Raw genomic sequence first — 16,567 nt, forward strand, 5'->3', positions numbered from 1 at the left:
TCTCTGCCCTCCCCGTCGGGCTATTGTAGGAAGGAAAAATATCTGTCAATGCTTTTGCATTCTTTCGGAAATGTAGCTGGGTAATTATGTCATTGGCATCGGTGAGCCACTGTCAATATGTGACATATTGAAATCGCGTTTGAATTTGCGCTTGTTTTTTGCTTTCACTTTGCAATTGCGCAAACTGTGTATAGAGAGCCACAGCACTGATTGGTGAGTGATGATAATTTGCGCACCAATTCCTCTGACATCGTCTCATCAGTTGTTAGCTTACTATGCAAACATGACAAGTGAAATCTCCCGCAGCAAGCTTAAACATGTGAGAGGTTGATCGCGCAGAGAATCGCTGAGCGTTATGTGTGCGTGTGTAAAAGCAGCAGGATATATATTTTAGTTCTGCTGAGCCAAATAAGACAGGTCAGGGTGAAGAAGTGACAGCCAAAGAAAAGCTTAACACAAAATGGAAAAGTTATGACAAATCAGACTATAAGGCAAAAAGAAAGTGCAGCTTTATGGTTTCATGGACAAAAGAATTTCTGTGGCTGCAATATGACGAGCTAAATAACCAGGGCTGCACATAAGTGGTCCGCAGGTGCGCATTCGCTGTCAAAATAAAAAACGCGCACAAGATAAGAAGTTGCAACGCGTGTTTGCATACATAAGATTTTCTGGAGGAGGACAGACATTTGTTTAGAACTCTTAAAGATGTCGAAGAAGCAAGCTCCTTTAAGCAATTACTTTGGTGTTCCTCCACCTCCAAAGAAATGTCAGGAGTCCGAACCACAAAAGAAGCGCGTATTCTCGGAAAAGTGGTTGCAGGAGGTGAGCTGGCTTCAAACAAATGATGAACGCACAGAGATGTGGTGCGGAATGTGCCGTGAAAATCCCACTCTAGCGGACAAAAACAGTGCTTTTTATATGGACACAAACGCGCGTTGCAACTTCTTATCTGGTGCGCGTCTTTTATTTTGACAGCGAATGCGCACATGCGGACCACTTATGTGCACCCGTGTAAATAACATAATGTTCTGCCAGGTGTGTTGTTGGTTTTCTCTCGATTTCTGAGTCGACAAGCGCCTTTGTTACTGGGACCAGTCATTTTAAGAAAGGCCCCAATTAGAACCCATGAGAAATGCAAGAAATGCATTATTGCTCAGTCTGCAATATCTTTCCCAGAACAAACACCTATTGCAAATAACATACTAAAAATAAACCTGAAAAATCTGTTTAGAACAGCGTACTATGTTGCAAAGAGTGATATACCACTGGCAAAATTTAGCAGTCTTTGCAAACTTCAAAAAGCAAATGGCCTAGATCTTGGTTCCACTTGCCTCTGACCCATGACTTCAGTGGAAATTTCAAATTCAGGATCTGACACAGACTGATTCATGTCCTACACAGTTCTTACAAGTTCACAGAAATTTCTGTTCAATTAGAACCAAGTATTTGAGTTGATGATTGTAATTTTTATACAATGTTGTAATTTGTTTTTCAACAATTTTTTGATTAATGTTTTGTTTCCTTTACAATATTATACTTTAATGTATAATATTGTAAAGGAAACAAAACATCAATCAAAAAATTGCTCTCTTTTTTTATTCGGGCTACTTAAATTTATTTTGGGCTACCAAAAACTGAAGAGTCCCTGCCCGAAGGGCTACCAGGGATTTTGAAATTTTGAGAGCCCTGGTTGTAATTAGTTAAAGTAAATGTAAGTGTGTCCCGGCATTACTTACCAGCTTGTTGGAACGTGACCACGGTTTGTGGTGTGGTGTGAACTGGTAGGGAACGTGTCCTCTGCACGGAACTGTGGGTACGACTGGGCATGCTGTTACTTCCTCCAGGATTAGCAAACCATGGACCCTGAGGAGGACATTTCAAGATTACATAGCAGAGAATGTGCAATGATATCCAAAGTCTCAGTCTTGGTGGAAATGGGTTTAAAATTTGTACAAAAGTTTTTGTTTCTGCTCTCAAAATGTAGTAAACTGAAATGTTCACCAAAACTCTGCTTGATCACTATCAGGACATTGCCAGAAAAAAAAAAAAAAAGGGGGAAAAAAATTTTTTTATAACTTCACATTATTACGAATGAATGTGGATCTGGGGTGCACGACAAATGTTTGTTGTTCTTTTTTTTCTTTTTGTGATACAAGGAAAGTTAATTTTGAGAAATTCCTGCTTTATTTGAAGTTAACAGTACCAGACCATAAGCATGGACTTCAGAACTCACACTGGCCTGTGGATTACGTAGTTAAGATTAAATAGAGAAATGTAATAGACAAAATCCCATTTCTTCATTATGATTCAATGCACAAATTACAAGACCAAAGATTCTGCTCCAACTTCCCTACCGTTCCCCACATCAGCGCTTTGGCTAAAACCTTCACTGACCAAAAACATGAATGCATGAAATGTGCAAGCTTGAAAAAACTCATGTAAGACCACAACTTCTTAAATACTTTCATTCCCCACACTCCTGTCTGAATGTCTAGCCCACACCTAATGACAGTCTCAGACGCTCACCACGTGAATTCCTCACTGTAACCTGCCCATTATACCCCCAACAGCACTGCCACATGCCCCTCCCCTCACCAATCCACCCCACCCACCCCCACCCCTCCAGCGCCGCAGGCCAGGGAAAAACAGGAAATGCCTGTGCACTGTTCTCACTGCCTCTGACTGGCCCCCTCTCTCTTACATATATATAGACACACACTTAAACACTCCCTCTCTCGCTTGTTGTCCCTCCTCCTTCAACGGCACGGCTACCTCTCCCAAAATATGACTCACACATTTCCCCACCCGCCCTCCTTCTCCTCTCACTGCACATTCACACACAAGAAGGTCCAGCGTGACGAGGAGGAACTGAGGTATTTCCTCCCATTGTAAAGGATGAGAGAGCGAGAGAGAAGGAGGGAAAGAGAAGGAGGGACAGAAAGTTTTCCAGTGAACTGGGTCAGCCCAGACACAAGCGTGCCAGGATGGGCCTGAAACAGCTCCACAGCTCCTCCTGTTTCAATGTTCTGCACTGACGCAGAGCCTCTGGTATGTGGGGTGACCTGCCTATGAGTTCCATCCACCTCACTTCATTTGCCAGACACCACCACCACTGTTACTCTTCCTCACCCTGCATTTCTTTGTCATGGAATAAAAAGACTATTTCAGGCAGAATACATGCTGAAGAAGGAATTCTGCTGCCCGAGGTACTGTAAACATCCTGGAATGTATTATTATGCACTACAAAATGTTCCTTTGTACAGTCACATACACCACTGCCATTCACCACAGTCCCTTTAAACACACAATTTAACTCCCATTTAGTACTTATTGAAGTCAGACTTAAGGAATCAGTACATGCTGTAGTATATTGTAAACATAAATATGACTGAATCTATATAAACCAAGTCTGCTAAAAAGAGGGAACACTGCGAGGGGCTGTGGGTCAGGTGGTAGTGCATGCTGAGGTTAGCGACTCAATCCCCTGTTGTTCAGTCCATGTCAAAGTATGCTTGGGCAAGATTGTCGCCCATCTATTGGAGTGGGAGTTTGTGTGAATGTTAGACAAAAAGGGCTTAGGAATACATAAAAGCATTGTAGGTGTTATATTGGGTGAATAAGAAGTGTAGTAGAAAGCGCTGTGATTGCTCAGAATAAGTAGAATAGTGCTATTTAAGTACCTCTCAGTTCAACAAAACATCCTCAACATGCCCAGTGTGTGGAAGTAATAAAAAAAAAAATTGCTTTGAAGAGTTTAGGGATAAGACAACTGATTAATATTTTGTTTAGTTTTTGAAACAAAAACATTAAACCTGCATTTTCTACATTTATAAAGAAAAAAAGCTTTCAAATATTTTAAACTGTAATAGCTAATCCACAATATAAGGACAGATTAACTGAAGATGATCAATACCCACAAATTAGCTGATAACCTTGCAGATTATACAATACTGGTAATACAAGTTGGTTATTATATGCTGGTCTTTCTGTATGTGTCCTTGTTATCCACTGGACATTCAAGCGTCCTGCTCTTCCTATGTGACGACTCATATCTGCTAACTGGTTCAAACAATCTGCTTATTTGAACTCACATGTCTTCCTTGCTTGGGACCGGTGGGTGTGCTGCTGGAGCTACGAGGTGTGGGTCCCAGCAGCCCCCCGCTGCCCAACAGGCCCAGCCTGGCACCCGGCAAACTCCGGGAGGGCATCTGGAACTGGTGAAGGCTCCTCCTGGCTGACACACTGCCCCCAACACAGCCAGTGGTAGGGAGAGAGTTGGACTGGCCAAAGCGGCTGCGACAGGACAAAACAAAAGTTGTACAGAGGCGAGCATTGTCTAAGGTGTTTGGATGTTAAAAAGAACAGCAGCTGTGCATTTAAATAATATGAAGCACAGAAGAATCTTTTTGTAAAATAATTATGCCAACTTTAATTTTCTTCCATTTTCAGGAAGCTGTGCTGCTGGATAGATAGAAAAAAACATATGCAAATTTCACTTGACTAAAGTAGTTTTAAATTGACATTTAATGCATATGCTAGTTTGAAAGTAATTTAGTCCAGTAGAGTATAATCATCCCAAAGCTACAACACTGCACATGAATACAGAACAGTTTTTCCTCAAACCTAACTGGCTTCTTTGTTGTCTAAATTAATTCTTTAACTGTTAGACGTAAATAAAGTAGTTTGTGTAAAAATTAGCCACTAAATTTTAACACATTTAACTTTTGCTTCCCACTTATTTAATAATTTTCACATAGAAGTCTGTCTTTTTAAAAAATTGTTTTAACAAAGTTCGTCAAACTTTTTCAACTGTCTTTATTACAGGAAATACCACTGGAAAATTAAGACTATTGCTCATCTGTGTGCGTACCTCCTCTGCGGCCGGTACCCTGCAATGTCAAGCAGGTTTTTCCTCGGAATGGACCGGAACAGCCTCTGGACCTGTTGTTTCCATGACAACAGTCTCTTCTTCTGCGTCTCAGTGAAGGACTGAGAACAAGGGAGAATGGGGATTATAAAATCTGGGGTGAAGTGAAGCATTACTGCTGAAGAACATGGCTCAGTGTGGCTCATGTCACACTGCACATTTACACCAAAGCACAATGATGCTAGGCAAAAACACAAGACATTTAACAGACAAAGAAAAAGAGTGGCTAGAAATGATCTGTTATTTATGGTAAGTAAATAACAGATCAGGGACTAATTGGACAACTGCATTTCATTTAATTAGACATATTATTACTAGTTAAACTGTCCTAAATTTCAAATGTATTAATATCAAATATATAATATCCTGTGCTGCTAATCCCTTTAAACAACATTAATATTGGTAATACACAAAATTAACTTCCATTATTTTAACTATCTGTGAACAACTATAAAATCTATTTGCTGATATATTTCATTGACTGACAATTTATTTGGTATTTGGGGGAAAAATGAATTGCATTGAACTGATACTACTATCAGATATAAACATCAAAAGGAGGGGGTGGCTACCTCATGGATAAGGCACTTGTCAATGAGTTGTAGGTAGGAGCTGATGTTGTCCTCGTCTGACCTTGACACCAGCAGCTGTGTGCAAACTGTGGACAGCACAGATATGAAAACACAGACATTAAATCCAACTCATCCCTTGGCCCCAGAAATCAATCTCAATTGCATGTTGTTGTGAGGAGCTCACCTTTGCCCATAACACGAGTGAACTGACCAGGTATATCCCCCTCAGCGATCACACTGGTGCCAGACTCAGCCTCTCCTCCACTTCCCCCACTCAGGTGGGAGCCAGGTGCGGCGCTTTTGCCTTCCGGGGTCAGCAGAGGGCGATGCAAAGAGGCCTCTTCGCCACCACTGAAAGCCTTAATAGGAGTCATGATCATTTGGTGGAGCTCCTGGAGTGGGGCACGAAGGTTACCGCCCTCCAACACATCCTGGTGGCAGCAAATGACATCAGGTAAAGATGGTTTTTACTTTACAGATGAGATCCTAAAATCTAATGAAGTGACAGAAGAATTGTATCATTGCGGGGACCACATCTATGTAAAAACATTTATGTAAAAGTGTGCCAATTCTAACCTAGATAATGAATATTTAAGGTGTAATGTGTGAAATTCAGAATCACAAGATGTTGCACAAGCAGATGAGCATCTCAAGCAAAAACAAAGAGACACACCTCCCTCCACGTTTCATTTAAGCTATTATCAGAACGCTTCTGACACGCTGGTCAGACCCAAGCACGCTGAAGAGATCACATCTCTCAGCTGAAGCCAGCTGAGAGAAGACAAGCTGGTGGAGATTGAGCAAACAGGGAGGTGCTGCTTAAAATCCTACCTACCCCAATGACCTAGATTTGGATAAATCAATTGACTAATAAGTGCTCTTCTTCTTCAGGAGCACTGACCAAATGCTCCAGATTGCACCCTGCCATTTCAGTTTTACTTTCACTTTCACTCTCTTCTTTTTAATGATAATTAGCCAACCGTTTCAAACAGAAGGACTCACATGCAACAACACGCACGCAAGGCGTGTCTGGCTTCAAATCACAGAAGCTCAGATTACAACACAGATAGAGGGAGTGTGACTTTATTCTCTGATAAGTATGCTTTACTCCACCATATCATCACACAACAAATTGTTCAAAATTGTACAAAAAAGGGAAAAATACAGCTTAATTTCCTTCACTTATGTCCACACACGTCATATCAGCCTACCTCCCACACTACACACTTCAAAGCAGTAGACAAGTCTGTGTGAACTCAAAATACCGAGCAGCAGGTGTCTTGTTTCCCAAGCTCTTCAAATGCACAGTAACATGCTTTTAAAATGATTCGTCATTGATGAAATCATTAATGGAAAGGTTAAGCCTGAATTTAGCTGCCTCAAGAAGTTGTGGCGTGCCCTTGAGCGTCATTGTCTTGCTCTGAAGGCTGAATGAAAGAGTGCAGGGGTGGGGGAGGCAGACTGGTTTAAATTAGGAGCCCAAAAGTCTCTTTCCTGGATTAGGTGTTCCCTTAGCTGTCATCTCAGATACATAACACCAACACCACAAACAAGCTTTGAGGTGGACTGGATGCAACATGTAGTCCTTCTGACCTTTTCCAGGCTCCGGAGTAGGTTCTGCCTCTCTTTGAGCTTCTGAATGCTGATAACAATCTTGTGCCGTGCTCCTTTAGTGACTTTCTGTTGGAGGAAACAGTTTGGCATCAAACATCTCTTCTCATTGACAATACAGGCCTAATGCAAATGATAGCTCTCTTACAAACACAGTGTGATAAGGTTTTTCCAAATGGAAAGAGGTTTTGTGCTTATTTTTTAAATAAACATGAGTTAGGCCTGTCTTTTTAGGACAGATTCTCATTACTTAAAACGCTCTGTTGGTTTAGACTACATTAGACTTTCATTTGGAGATTGGAAATTTTTGTTGATGATGACTCCTCTTGGACATTTTGTTCACAACATCTCAGTGAAAATGTGCACTTCATTAGGTTCAGCCTAAAAACGAATTAGCAGCACCTGGAGGAAGTACGCAACTTCCCAGTGGACGGAGTTGTGTTAATTTTAGCTACATCCGCTGTTTCAGAATAGCCTATCCATGTCCTTACACACAAGCATCAAGAACTAAATGTCTTGTACCATTTAATACAACATTATCAGGTTTCAACTTGAGTAGATCTGACGTAGACTACACTGATTTTGTAGTCCAGGATATTAACATGTTTCTCTTTTTGCAATTCTGGGCCCTATGTCCCAGAGGTACATGCTCATCTACGATTTGTTTTTTTGTTTGTTTTTAAACACAGACTTATTGCCTTGCATACAAATAGCAATTTCTGAATTACTGTGCAAATATAAAGTTGGTATCTGTATAAAATTTGTCCAGAATAAAATCTATACTAATTGTAGAAATTATTACTACATCAGCTCACTTTGTCTACAAGTACGTGGGTGCACATGTGTTTACCTGTGCTTCTAGTTGCTCTTCAGTCAGTGCCATCATCTCATCGTAGGTCATTGTGGAGAAGAGAGCGGCGTACTTATGGAGACGGAGACTCTTCAGCCAAGCAGGAACATCTGAGGGACAAAGACATATCACATAATCACTGCTGCAGACAACCAAACAAATGGGTCAAACTACAGAGGATGTTAAGCTTATTGCTGACACATCTTTGTACTAACGTAGAATAATAAGGGCTGCTGGCTTAGCTTTTTTTCTTTTCTAAAATATGCAATACTTTTTGCCTGTTTTGAGGACTGATTTGCAGAAGTTCAGAGACCAAAAAGGCACATCGAAAACCCACCCTCAATCTCCACCTACTCTGCCTGGTGTGATGTGGCTTGTGATTACACAAAGTTTGATGGTCTTTGAGAGCATTTGATCACTGGCACTTTTCGATTTAGCTGGATCATGAATAATGTGATAAAAGAGTCCAAAACCAAGTCTGTAATGCAGTATTTCATTGTTAGACTATGACAGCAACAACAACAGACAACTGAAAAATAAAACCCTCTAAAACAGATTTTACAAATGACAGTTTGTTCTCTTAGAACTATCAATGACAACTGTCAGAACTGCATTCCTATTTATCTGAATGACTGCATTTCAAAAAAAAAAAAGGGAAAAAAAAAAAAAAAGGAAAAAAAAAAAGACCCAGACGACCAGAAAGGGTTTCATGCTGTGCAGACAGTGATCGCCTCAGAGTAAGGTCAATAAGGTCATTAGTTCTGACCTCTGCTTCCTCTCACAAACTGCACGACTGGATTAACAACTTGCCACGCCCTTTTACTGAATGCTTGTAAAGCACAAACAGCAGATAGTCATAAGTTTCCTCATAGAAGTGGTCCATATCAGTGATGGAGGAACCAAAAGAAAATAAGTGATGTAAATAAAGAAAGTTTCTTTGCCAAAGACACTTTAATATTGTAATATAGTGGGACTGATTAGTGGACAACCTGCTCTTCCACCTGAATCACATCCAATTACCGGTAGTAGTGAATGTCTGAAAGCTCGGCTGACTATAGTATTGAACCTAGTCTGTCTCAATACTCATTCCCACCAAATCAGTCAACCTAGGAGAGTACTTTTGATCTAAATAGGGGAGCCTGTCATTACCCATTTAACCTCACTGATAAATTGTTTTCATGTTTCATTTTTGTGAAAGCAAGTGTGGACTTCAAAATCAGTGGTTAGTTCCGACATCTTAAAAAAATCTATAAAGTTATCTTAAAATCCAATATCTAGTGACTCTGTCCCAGAGTTGGCATTGCTATTTCGGGAGTTCTCCTTATTCCCTTGAAACTGTTATCCATCTATGCGCATTTTGACTGCGAGTCAGCCACCTCACTCCAATGTTTGCCATAATCCAGTGGGTCACGAATATTGAACAGGTCTCTTTCTTACTCACCCCTCATGCCACTGCCCTCTTCATGAAAGGAACTGCGATGCAGACCTGAACCTCCTCCTAAACCAGCATCCTCCAGATGCTCACTGCCTCCACTGCCAGAGGAGGCGATGCTGCTTTGTGGAGAGAGAGGTGCGTGGTCTGGGGCTGGGCCTCTAGCAGTCCGAAGATCTTCCTGGGAAAGCCATGCGTGACCCAGAGGCTGGTTGTTGGGGCCACTCATGGGGGGTGTGAGGGACACTGAGCGCTTTAAGGGACTGTGCTGTTGGCTGCCACCTCCACTTGTAAGGACTGTAAACCAACAACACCACTAGTCACTCAGACTGACTGGGAACATTATATAGTTCACGCACTCCTGTGTTCAAGAACACTGAACATGAAGTCATTTTCTTTACATTTTGGCGATCTATAGGCTTCTAATCCATATGTATTTGGACAATGACAATGACTGTGTACACCACCACAGTTGACTTGAATCAATATGTGACTTGAGCCCAGACCTTAAGGTTGGATCCAAGGGTTTGTTTGTTTTGTTCTTTGTTTGTTTTTTAAATATAAAAAAAACAATTAATGAACTGTTTAGGAATTACAGCTATTTTTGTACACAGTGCCTCAAATTAATTAGGCAAACTAACATTTTAAATGTTTATGTTTTGATGCTGCCTAGCTCGTGTGTGCATTCTTTTTTTTTTTTTTTTTTTTTAAATCAATGTATCAGATTACTGATTGGGCAACTCAAACTTTTTGCTGTCTCTGATTGGTTTATTTTGGTTTTTCAGCCTATTAATGGCCTCCTTCACTTGCATCAACATCTCTTTGGACCTCATATTGAGAGTTCCAGTAAATAGCTACCAAATAAAAGACCAACAACATGAAACCCCTCGGTCAGTCAATTGCCCAATTATGTCTTAGCTTCTAAAAATGGGGGACTGTGTATAAAAATAGCTGCAGATCCTGAACAGTTAATGCAGATAATTGTTAACTCTGCCACTGTCAAACAGTTTATTGTGCTATTGACCCTTCTTTGGTGTCGTTTATTCGAATGGATGATTGAAGTCTGAAGAAATGAGGCAATTTAAGAATTTATTCATGTAGCAACCAGGTGATTCAGTATAATGTGGAAGAACCATGAACAGCCACAACCCCATGGCACCTCCTCCTCATGCTGAGCAACAGCTTCTTTTCTAAGCTTTGCTTCTTAGTTCCAATTGTCTTAGGCAGAATTTGTACTCGTAGATGAACATAATATTCCTTGACACGTTAAGGTGCACATGTTGCCGACATCAGCGCTAATGGGTCCGACAGTGACAGATGGACTGATTGACCGCTTTTATACTCTCTTGGAGTACTCAAAGCGCTCTATACAACATGCCACACATACTCAATCTCACAAGCACTGACTCTAAACTGAGTGCTTTTCTAACGACATTCACACACATTCACACTCCGATGGATGAATCAGAGAGCAACTTGGGGTTAGTCTCTTGCCCAAGGATACTTGGCATGCAGACTAGAGGATCCAGGGATCAAACCACCAACCTTCCAATCAGTAGGTGATCTGCTCTACCTCCTGAGCTACAGCCACCCCAATAATGATCCTTCCGCAGGCTGGCTGTCATAGCAGGCCTCCTGACCACCCTATGAGACGGGCTGTGTGTAGTCTGTTCTAGATTATCTGGGTAGAGACCCATCGGCCATATCATCCTAACTGCAAATCTGTAGATGACTGCCATCTTCTTGGGACGCCCAATTTGCAGCCTGTCTCCAACATTTCCTATTATATGGAACTTCAATTGGGAGACGGTACTAGCTCTCACTTCAAATCGTGCTGCATCTTTGTTTTACAGAACATCAGCTTGAAGTTCCCCTATGGCACACCCTATCCAGATCAGTCAAATTTGGCATGCCTGGAGCAGACACCAATTTTCCACTGTAGCAAGGTCGAAGCTCACAGGTGCTGCTTATCAGGGACTAATTGGACACCTGTTTATCAGCACCTGGGATTCCAGAATCTCAAACCAACAGTCAATAGCTGAATAAGCTGTTTGGCAGTGGCAGAGAAGATTTGGCAAGTTTTTCCATTGGCACAACCCATGTACTCCACTCAATCGCCAAATGCATTTTCCTTACAAATATGACACCAGTTATTCCCAAGAAGCATTGTTACAACAAAGAAATAAGCGACCAAACACAAAGTAGTTCAGACATTAAAGTAAAATGAAGTGTTTTTTGTGCTATTGGAAGAATGCGGCTGCATTTGCAAAACAGAAAATACATACGACTCTCAGGTTTATCTCCCCTTTGTGCTGCGTCTCAAATGATGTTGTGCCTGTTTAATATATGCACTGCATTTTCTGCCTGGGATTTTCTGCAAGTGTACATTCTCAGTGTGTAAATTTATCCTCTATATAGAGCCCTCAAAAATTCCATAGCACACAACATGCCTCTTTAGGGCTTACATTAATCATAATCATCTTGTATTATTAGAGTACTCAAAATCAGAATTTCCTGCTCACTATAAACTACAGCTCATCTGTGACATAAGTAGTTATTTAGATTTAATATCTGAAGTTTCAACCTCCAAGCAACATACTAAACAATGCCTGTTCAATGACCTGAGGAAATATTTTTCCACTGTGTAAATAACTTAAGTAAATCCATCGACCAAGATATCCATTTGCTTGAAAAGCCTTTCCTCTTCATTTCTTTATCTTAGTAAGTGAAGTCTACTCTTACGGGGTCAAACCAAGGTTACCATTACTACTAAAATAGCAATACTTTCATCTCAAAACAGTTCTAGGATCACACATTTTCCTGAGACTGTTGAAGTGGATGAAGAGAATGAAAAGGTGGAGAAGAGCAAACAACTTTTTTGTGTCGACTGTCTGGCAGGGTAAACTGCCATCAATAGTCCAGGCTCTCTCTCCTCCTCCTATATGTGGTGCTCTTACTGTTGGCGCTATGTATAGGACTTCATGGGCTCCGTTTAAAATAGGTGCCCAGCTAACATTTCAAGTTCCAGTCCCTAAATATTAGCCATTTTCCCTAAATACAGTCTGCCACAAAGGCTGCCTTACAAGGGAAAGGATGGGTGGTATGTGCTGCTGTGGTTTGGACTAAAGCTTAGAGTATGGGTGGGGTGTCATCAGGGTGTTCTCTCAGTAGAACACAGGTTGAGGTGATTGGACCATTATACTCCTATAGCCTTTAATGTGACCAGATGAAGACATAACCACATGTTGACCAACAATGTAAAAATAATTTTTAATAACTCAAATTAAATACCTAAGCCAAACACTGACTTTTTCTGATGCCAGAACCACCTCCCCGTGATCATTCTATAACTCTAAATGCCAACACATAAATACCAATTTGCTTTGAGTGTGCCCAATGCTTCTATTCGTTTTACATTTATATTAAAAAAAAAAAAAAAAAAAAAAAAAAAACCACACACAAGAAAATATACCCATGCTCTCTGTCGCCACCAATCCTGTACTGGTAGCTGGGGAAACTCTAGTTTTATCAGTTGTGAAATCCTATGATCTTGTTTGGGACCCAAGCTGTTAGCAGTCTAACATACAAGAGGATCTTTCTTGGAGCAGCAAGCAGAGCTTTAAATGTGCCTTTATTTATAAACCTTCAGCTGTTTCTTTCATCTCCCAGGGGAAAAAAAGAAAAGAAAAGAAAAAAGAAAAAGAAAAAACAGAGCTCTTGCATTCTTGTCTGGAAATATCCTGCTCTGACCATAGTTATGTTCAATTCCAACAGCCCAGCCCTCCCTGTGTGTTGTCTTCCAGCCAACACTCAGCCTCTGTAGTTGCTGTGTGGGTTCTTCAGAGTGTACTCGGTCTGGTCAGGGTGTATTAACTGCTGTGACTATTTGCTCAGTACTTGTTTACGTTCAGTGTAGAGTGTTTCTTATACATTTGTTTAATTTATTTATAATGAAACAAGTATTTAAAAACACTGTTTTTAAATGTGGACTGCCTTTTTTGTGCCTTGTTATAGATGCTTTTGTGCTTTTTGTGCGATTTCTTTAGTGGGCCCTTATGAAACTACTCTGTTCATAAACTCTGAAAAAGAAAGCAATTTTAGCTCCCTTCCCCATCTTTTTAAACCAACTCTCTCGTGACTGGGCACTCCTAGCAAACAAGTGGTTTGGACAACAGGTGGGTGGGGCTTCTGTCTTCAGAGGAAAAGTGGATGCTCACATTGACCATATATCGGCACTTATTCTCAATAAAACTGTCAGGATTTAAATAGAGGGTTTAGACAAGCTTCAAACCTGAGTGTTTGGCTCATAGGAATATAAGCTGATCTCATAATTTTAAACTATTGCTGTATTTAATATGAACATCTATAATTTTAATAATTACCTGACAGATTACAAGGAAATGAATAATAAGTTATCAGTTGAAATCTGAAATTAGCAAAGATTTTACAGGATGTTGCAGAAATGTAACCCACTGTATTACAATATTTATTACATCATTAAATGCACCAGTCTGTGGCTCCTATGAAAGAAACAGGAAAGACAGGACAGGTTTTCACTTACTCGCGTTACTGCCTCCGCCAATTCCAACAGTATTGATGGTTGCAGGCACAGAGGATGATGGGTAGAGAGGGAGGTGTCCATTTTCACAGCCATGCTGATGCCAGCCTCCACCTATTCCTGAATCCCTGGAGCTCTGCCACCCATTGAGGCGGTCATCTGAGCCATAACGTTGGTGGTGATGCAAGTAGGGAATGCCTGATGAAGAGGTGTTGGTAGAAGAGCAAGATCCAGATGAGGTCAGGGTCGAAGGAGGTGTAGACTGGTGGTGATGGTGAGGCCCGGCAGGAGGAGGCCTTTCCAATGAGTCTCTCTCTCTCTCCTCCAGGTGGTTGAGCCAGAGTGCCAGAGCAGCGCGGTCTTCAGGGGAGGTGGCGGGGTGGATGAGGGCGTAGGAAAGGAGCTGCCGAGACTCCTCCAGGTGATGGCCGTGCTCGATCGTGTGGGCCAGGATGCGAGGCAGCAAGCGCATGTATTCTCCCTTAGCTTCAACGTTTCCCGGTTTGAGCAACGGAAGATGGGTAAGGACGAGGGAGATGACACGTTCCTTGGGCTCACTCTGCCATTGGCTAATTATACCTGCAGGACAAAATGAAGGAGAAAATTAAAAAAAGAAAGAAAAAAAAAAAGAAAACGAAAAAGTAGAGATGGACCGATCCGATATTATGTATCAGTCCGATACAGACCCAAATTACTGGATCGAATATCGGCGAGAAATAAAAAATTTAATCCGATCCATTAAATATCAAAAAAGCACCTCACAAAACTTGCTACACGGTGTAACTTGGCTCATAACCGTAGCACGTCGCAGCAGTATGCATCACGTGATAGAGCGGCTGTGTGTATTTGTAGCCTCACCAGCATTTCATCTCCGAGGAAGTTATCCCAGAGAGAAGTAAAGCAAGTGTGTAAGTTCATCTCTGAATGTCTGTAAAGCATTCCCACGTTAAGCTTAACAACAGATATATGGAGCGACTGCCTCTCTCTCTCTCTCCCTCTCCTGCTGCTACTTCAATCGTGAAACTGCTTAATGATCAGCTGATCGGCTTTTCTGTCACGAGTCCGTCTCTCTTCTTTGTTTTTGGCCCACTTCTCACCAGAAAGAGGAAACCAGCGGCTGAACAACAGCAGCACGTTTAACCTTGATAAGCTGTTGTTGGAATTTATTTAATATTACTTTCTACACCAGGATCCTTTTCTACGTAGCTGACGGCTGGTAACTGTGCAGGGGCGGATCTAGCAAAGTTTAGCCAGGGGGGCCGATAGGGCATTAACAGGGAAAAGGGGGCACAAAGACATACTTTTCTTTCTTATTCTCATTTAAAATGTCTAGCTTTTAATAAATAATTATCTGACTCTTACACCCAAAGTTTTAATCTGATGTAAAATATATAGAAGTCCATTACTGTATATAGTAACTGTTAAGTCTAATATACCTTAGTAAGCTATAGTACTTTTTCCTTTGGGAAAGTACCATCTGTGAATTCTGCAATTCTGTTGAAAGATGTTGAATCTATTTAATTATTCTTGAAAAATAATTTATGTCTGTGCATTTCCCCCCCGCATCAAATTAAATTTGATTACATCGATTAAGCATCATGAGGTGGAGGGTGGTTCCCTATTTTTTTTTTTTGCTGGGAGTTTGCAACCCTATTAGTTAGCAGAAATATTAAGCAACCCAAGTACTCTTTAAAATACCAGAATAGGGAGGATGGTGCAGGTTTAAGTTTATTAGATTGGTCAGTGTTGATGAACTATGAAATATTTTGGGTGCAGTGTATTTTTTTTTTTTTTTAAATAAACATACAGGTATAACAGAATAGCTTTATACTCAAGTTTAAATAAATAACAACACTAAACTTATATAAAATGCAGCAAGATATTAAAAAAATATTTTATTGATTTAAAAAAAAAAAAAAAAAACCCACTATATCGGATTCATATCGGTATCGGCAGATATCCAAATTTATGATATCGGTATCGTGCCATCTCTAGCTTAAAGTAAGATTTCTTTTATGATATCTAAAGGAGCAGCAGAGGGGAATATAATTTATAGCTAGACAGATGAATTAGTGAACACATGTATGACTGAAAATAGAAGACACCAAGATGATGTCAGACCCTGCACCCCACACCATCATCGTTCTATTTTGTTCCTTCTAAAAACACCCAGGTCTGTAGATTGCTAATGGAGGCCATACAGCTTTGGACATAACGTGGAGGTCATGGAGCTCTATTGTTGTCCCAGTCAGTAGGCCATAAGAGGTCCATTCCTATCATCTTGGACCAGGGCTATAGATACAAACAGGTCAGGGCAACAACTCTGACAGCCACACAAATAGAGATACGAGGCACTAAGAAGGCCGGCTTCACTTCCGGCTTGTGAGACACGTCTGTATGATCTGTCCACAGTAGTAATTCTTAACAAAACATGTCTTACTTTGAAATCCCACACATGAGCTTGGGGGGGGGGGGAGAAGAAGAAGAAGAAGAAAAAAATCCATCAGCTTATCCTCCTGTTCAAAGACATCCCAAAGTCTTACTGTGGTGATGTACAGCTCTCTCTGCCCTGTCAAGTGGACAGATGCAGCTCTGACTGGGCAGATGGAAGAACCGT

At 40.9% G+C, this 16,567-nt stretch overlaps 1 protein-coding gene across 3 annotated transcripts in view; it reads right to left on the reverse strand.

Moving 5' to 3' along the window:
• Window positions 1-1,590: 1,590 nt before the first annotated feature.
• samd4a (sterile alpha motif domain containing 4A) overlaps window positions 1,591-16,567 on the reverse strand; it is a 48,349-nt gene continuing 33,372 nt past the window's right edge. For 2 of the 3 annotated variants that reach the window (XM_040024796.1, XM_040024795.1), the window contains 9 exons: window positions 13,954-14,529; window positions 9,402-9,689; window positions 7,961-8,070; window positions 7,093-7,179; window positions 5,684-5,930; window positions 5,500-5,585; window positions 4,871-4,989; window positions 4,092-4,293; window positions 1,591-1,863 (listed from right to left, as the gene is read on the reverse strand). In XM_040024796.1, coding sequence (XP_039880730.1) covers window positions 1,729-1,863; window positions 4,092-4,293; window positions 4,871-4,989; window positions 5,500-5,585; window positions 5,684-5,930; window positions 7,093-7,179; window positions 7,961-8,070; window positions 9,402-9,689; window positions 13,954-14,529 — 1,850 coding nt within the window. In that variant the 3' untranslated portion in view covers window positions 1,591-1,728. The remainder of the gene's footprint in view (window positions 1,864-4,091; window positions 4,294-4,870; window positions 4,990-5,499; window positions 5,586-5,683; window positions 5,931-7,092; window positions 7,180-7,960; window positions 8,071-9,401; window positions 9,690-13,953; window positions 14,530-16,567) is intronic. The other variant, XM_040024797.1, reaches the window with a different exon arrangement.

Source organism: Simochromis diagramma, unplaced genomic scaffold (genome assembly GCF_900408965.1).
Source record: "Simochromis diagramma unplaced genomic scaffold, fSimDia1.1 OVJJ01000299.1, whole genome shotgun sequence".
Classification (NCBI taxonomy): domain Eukaryota; kingdom Metazoa; phylum Chordata; class Actinopteri; order Cichliformes; family Cichlidae; genus Simochromis; species Simochromis diagramma.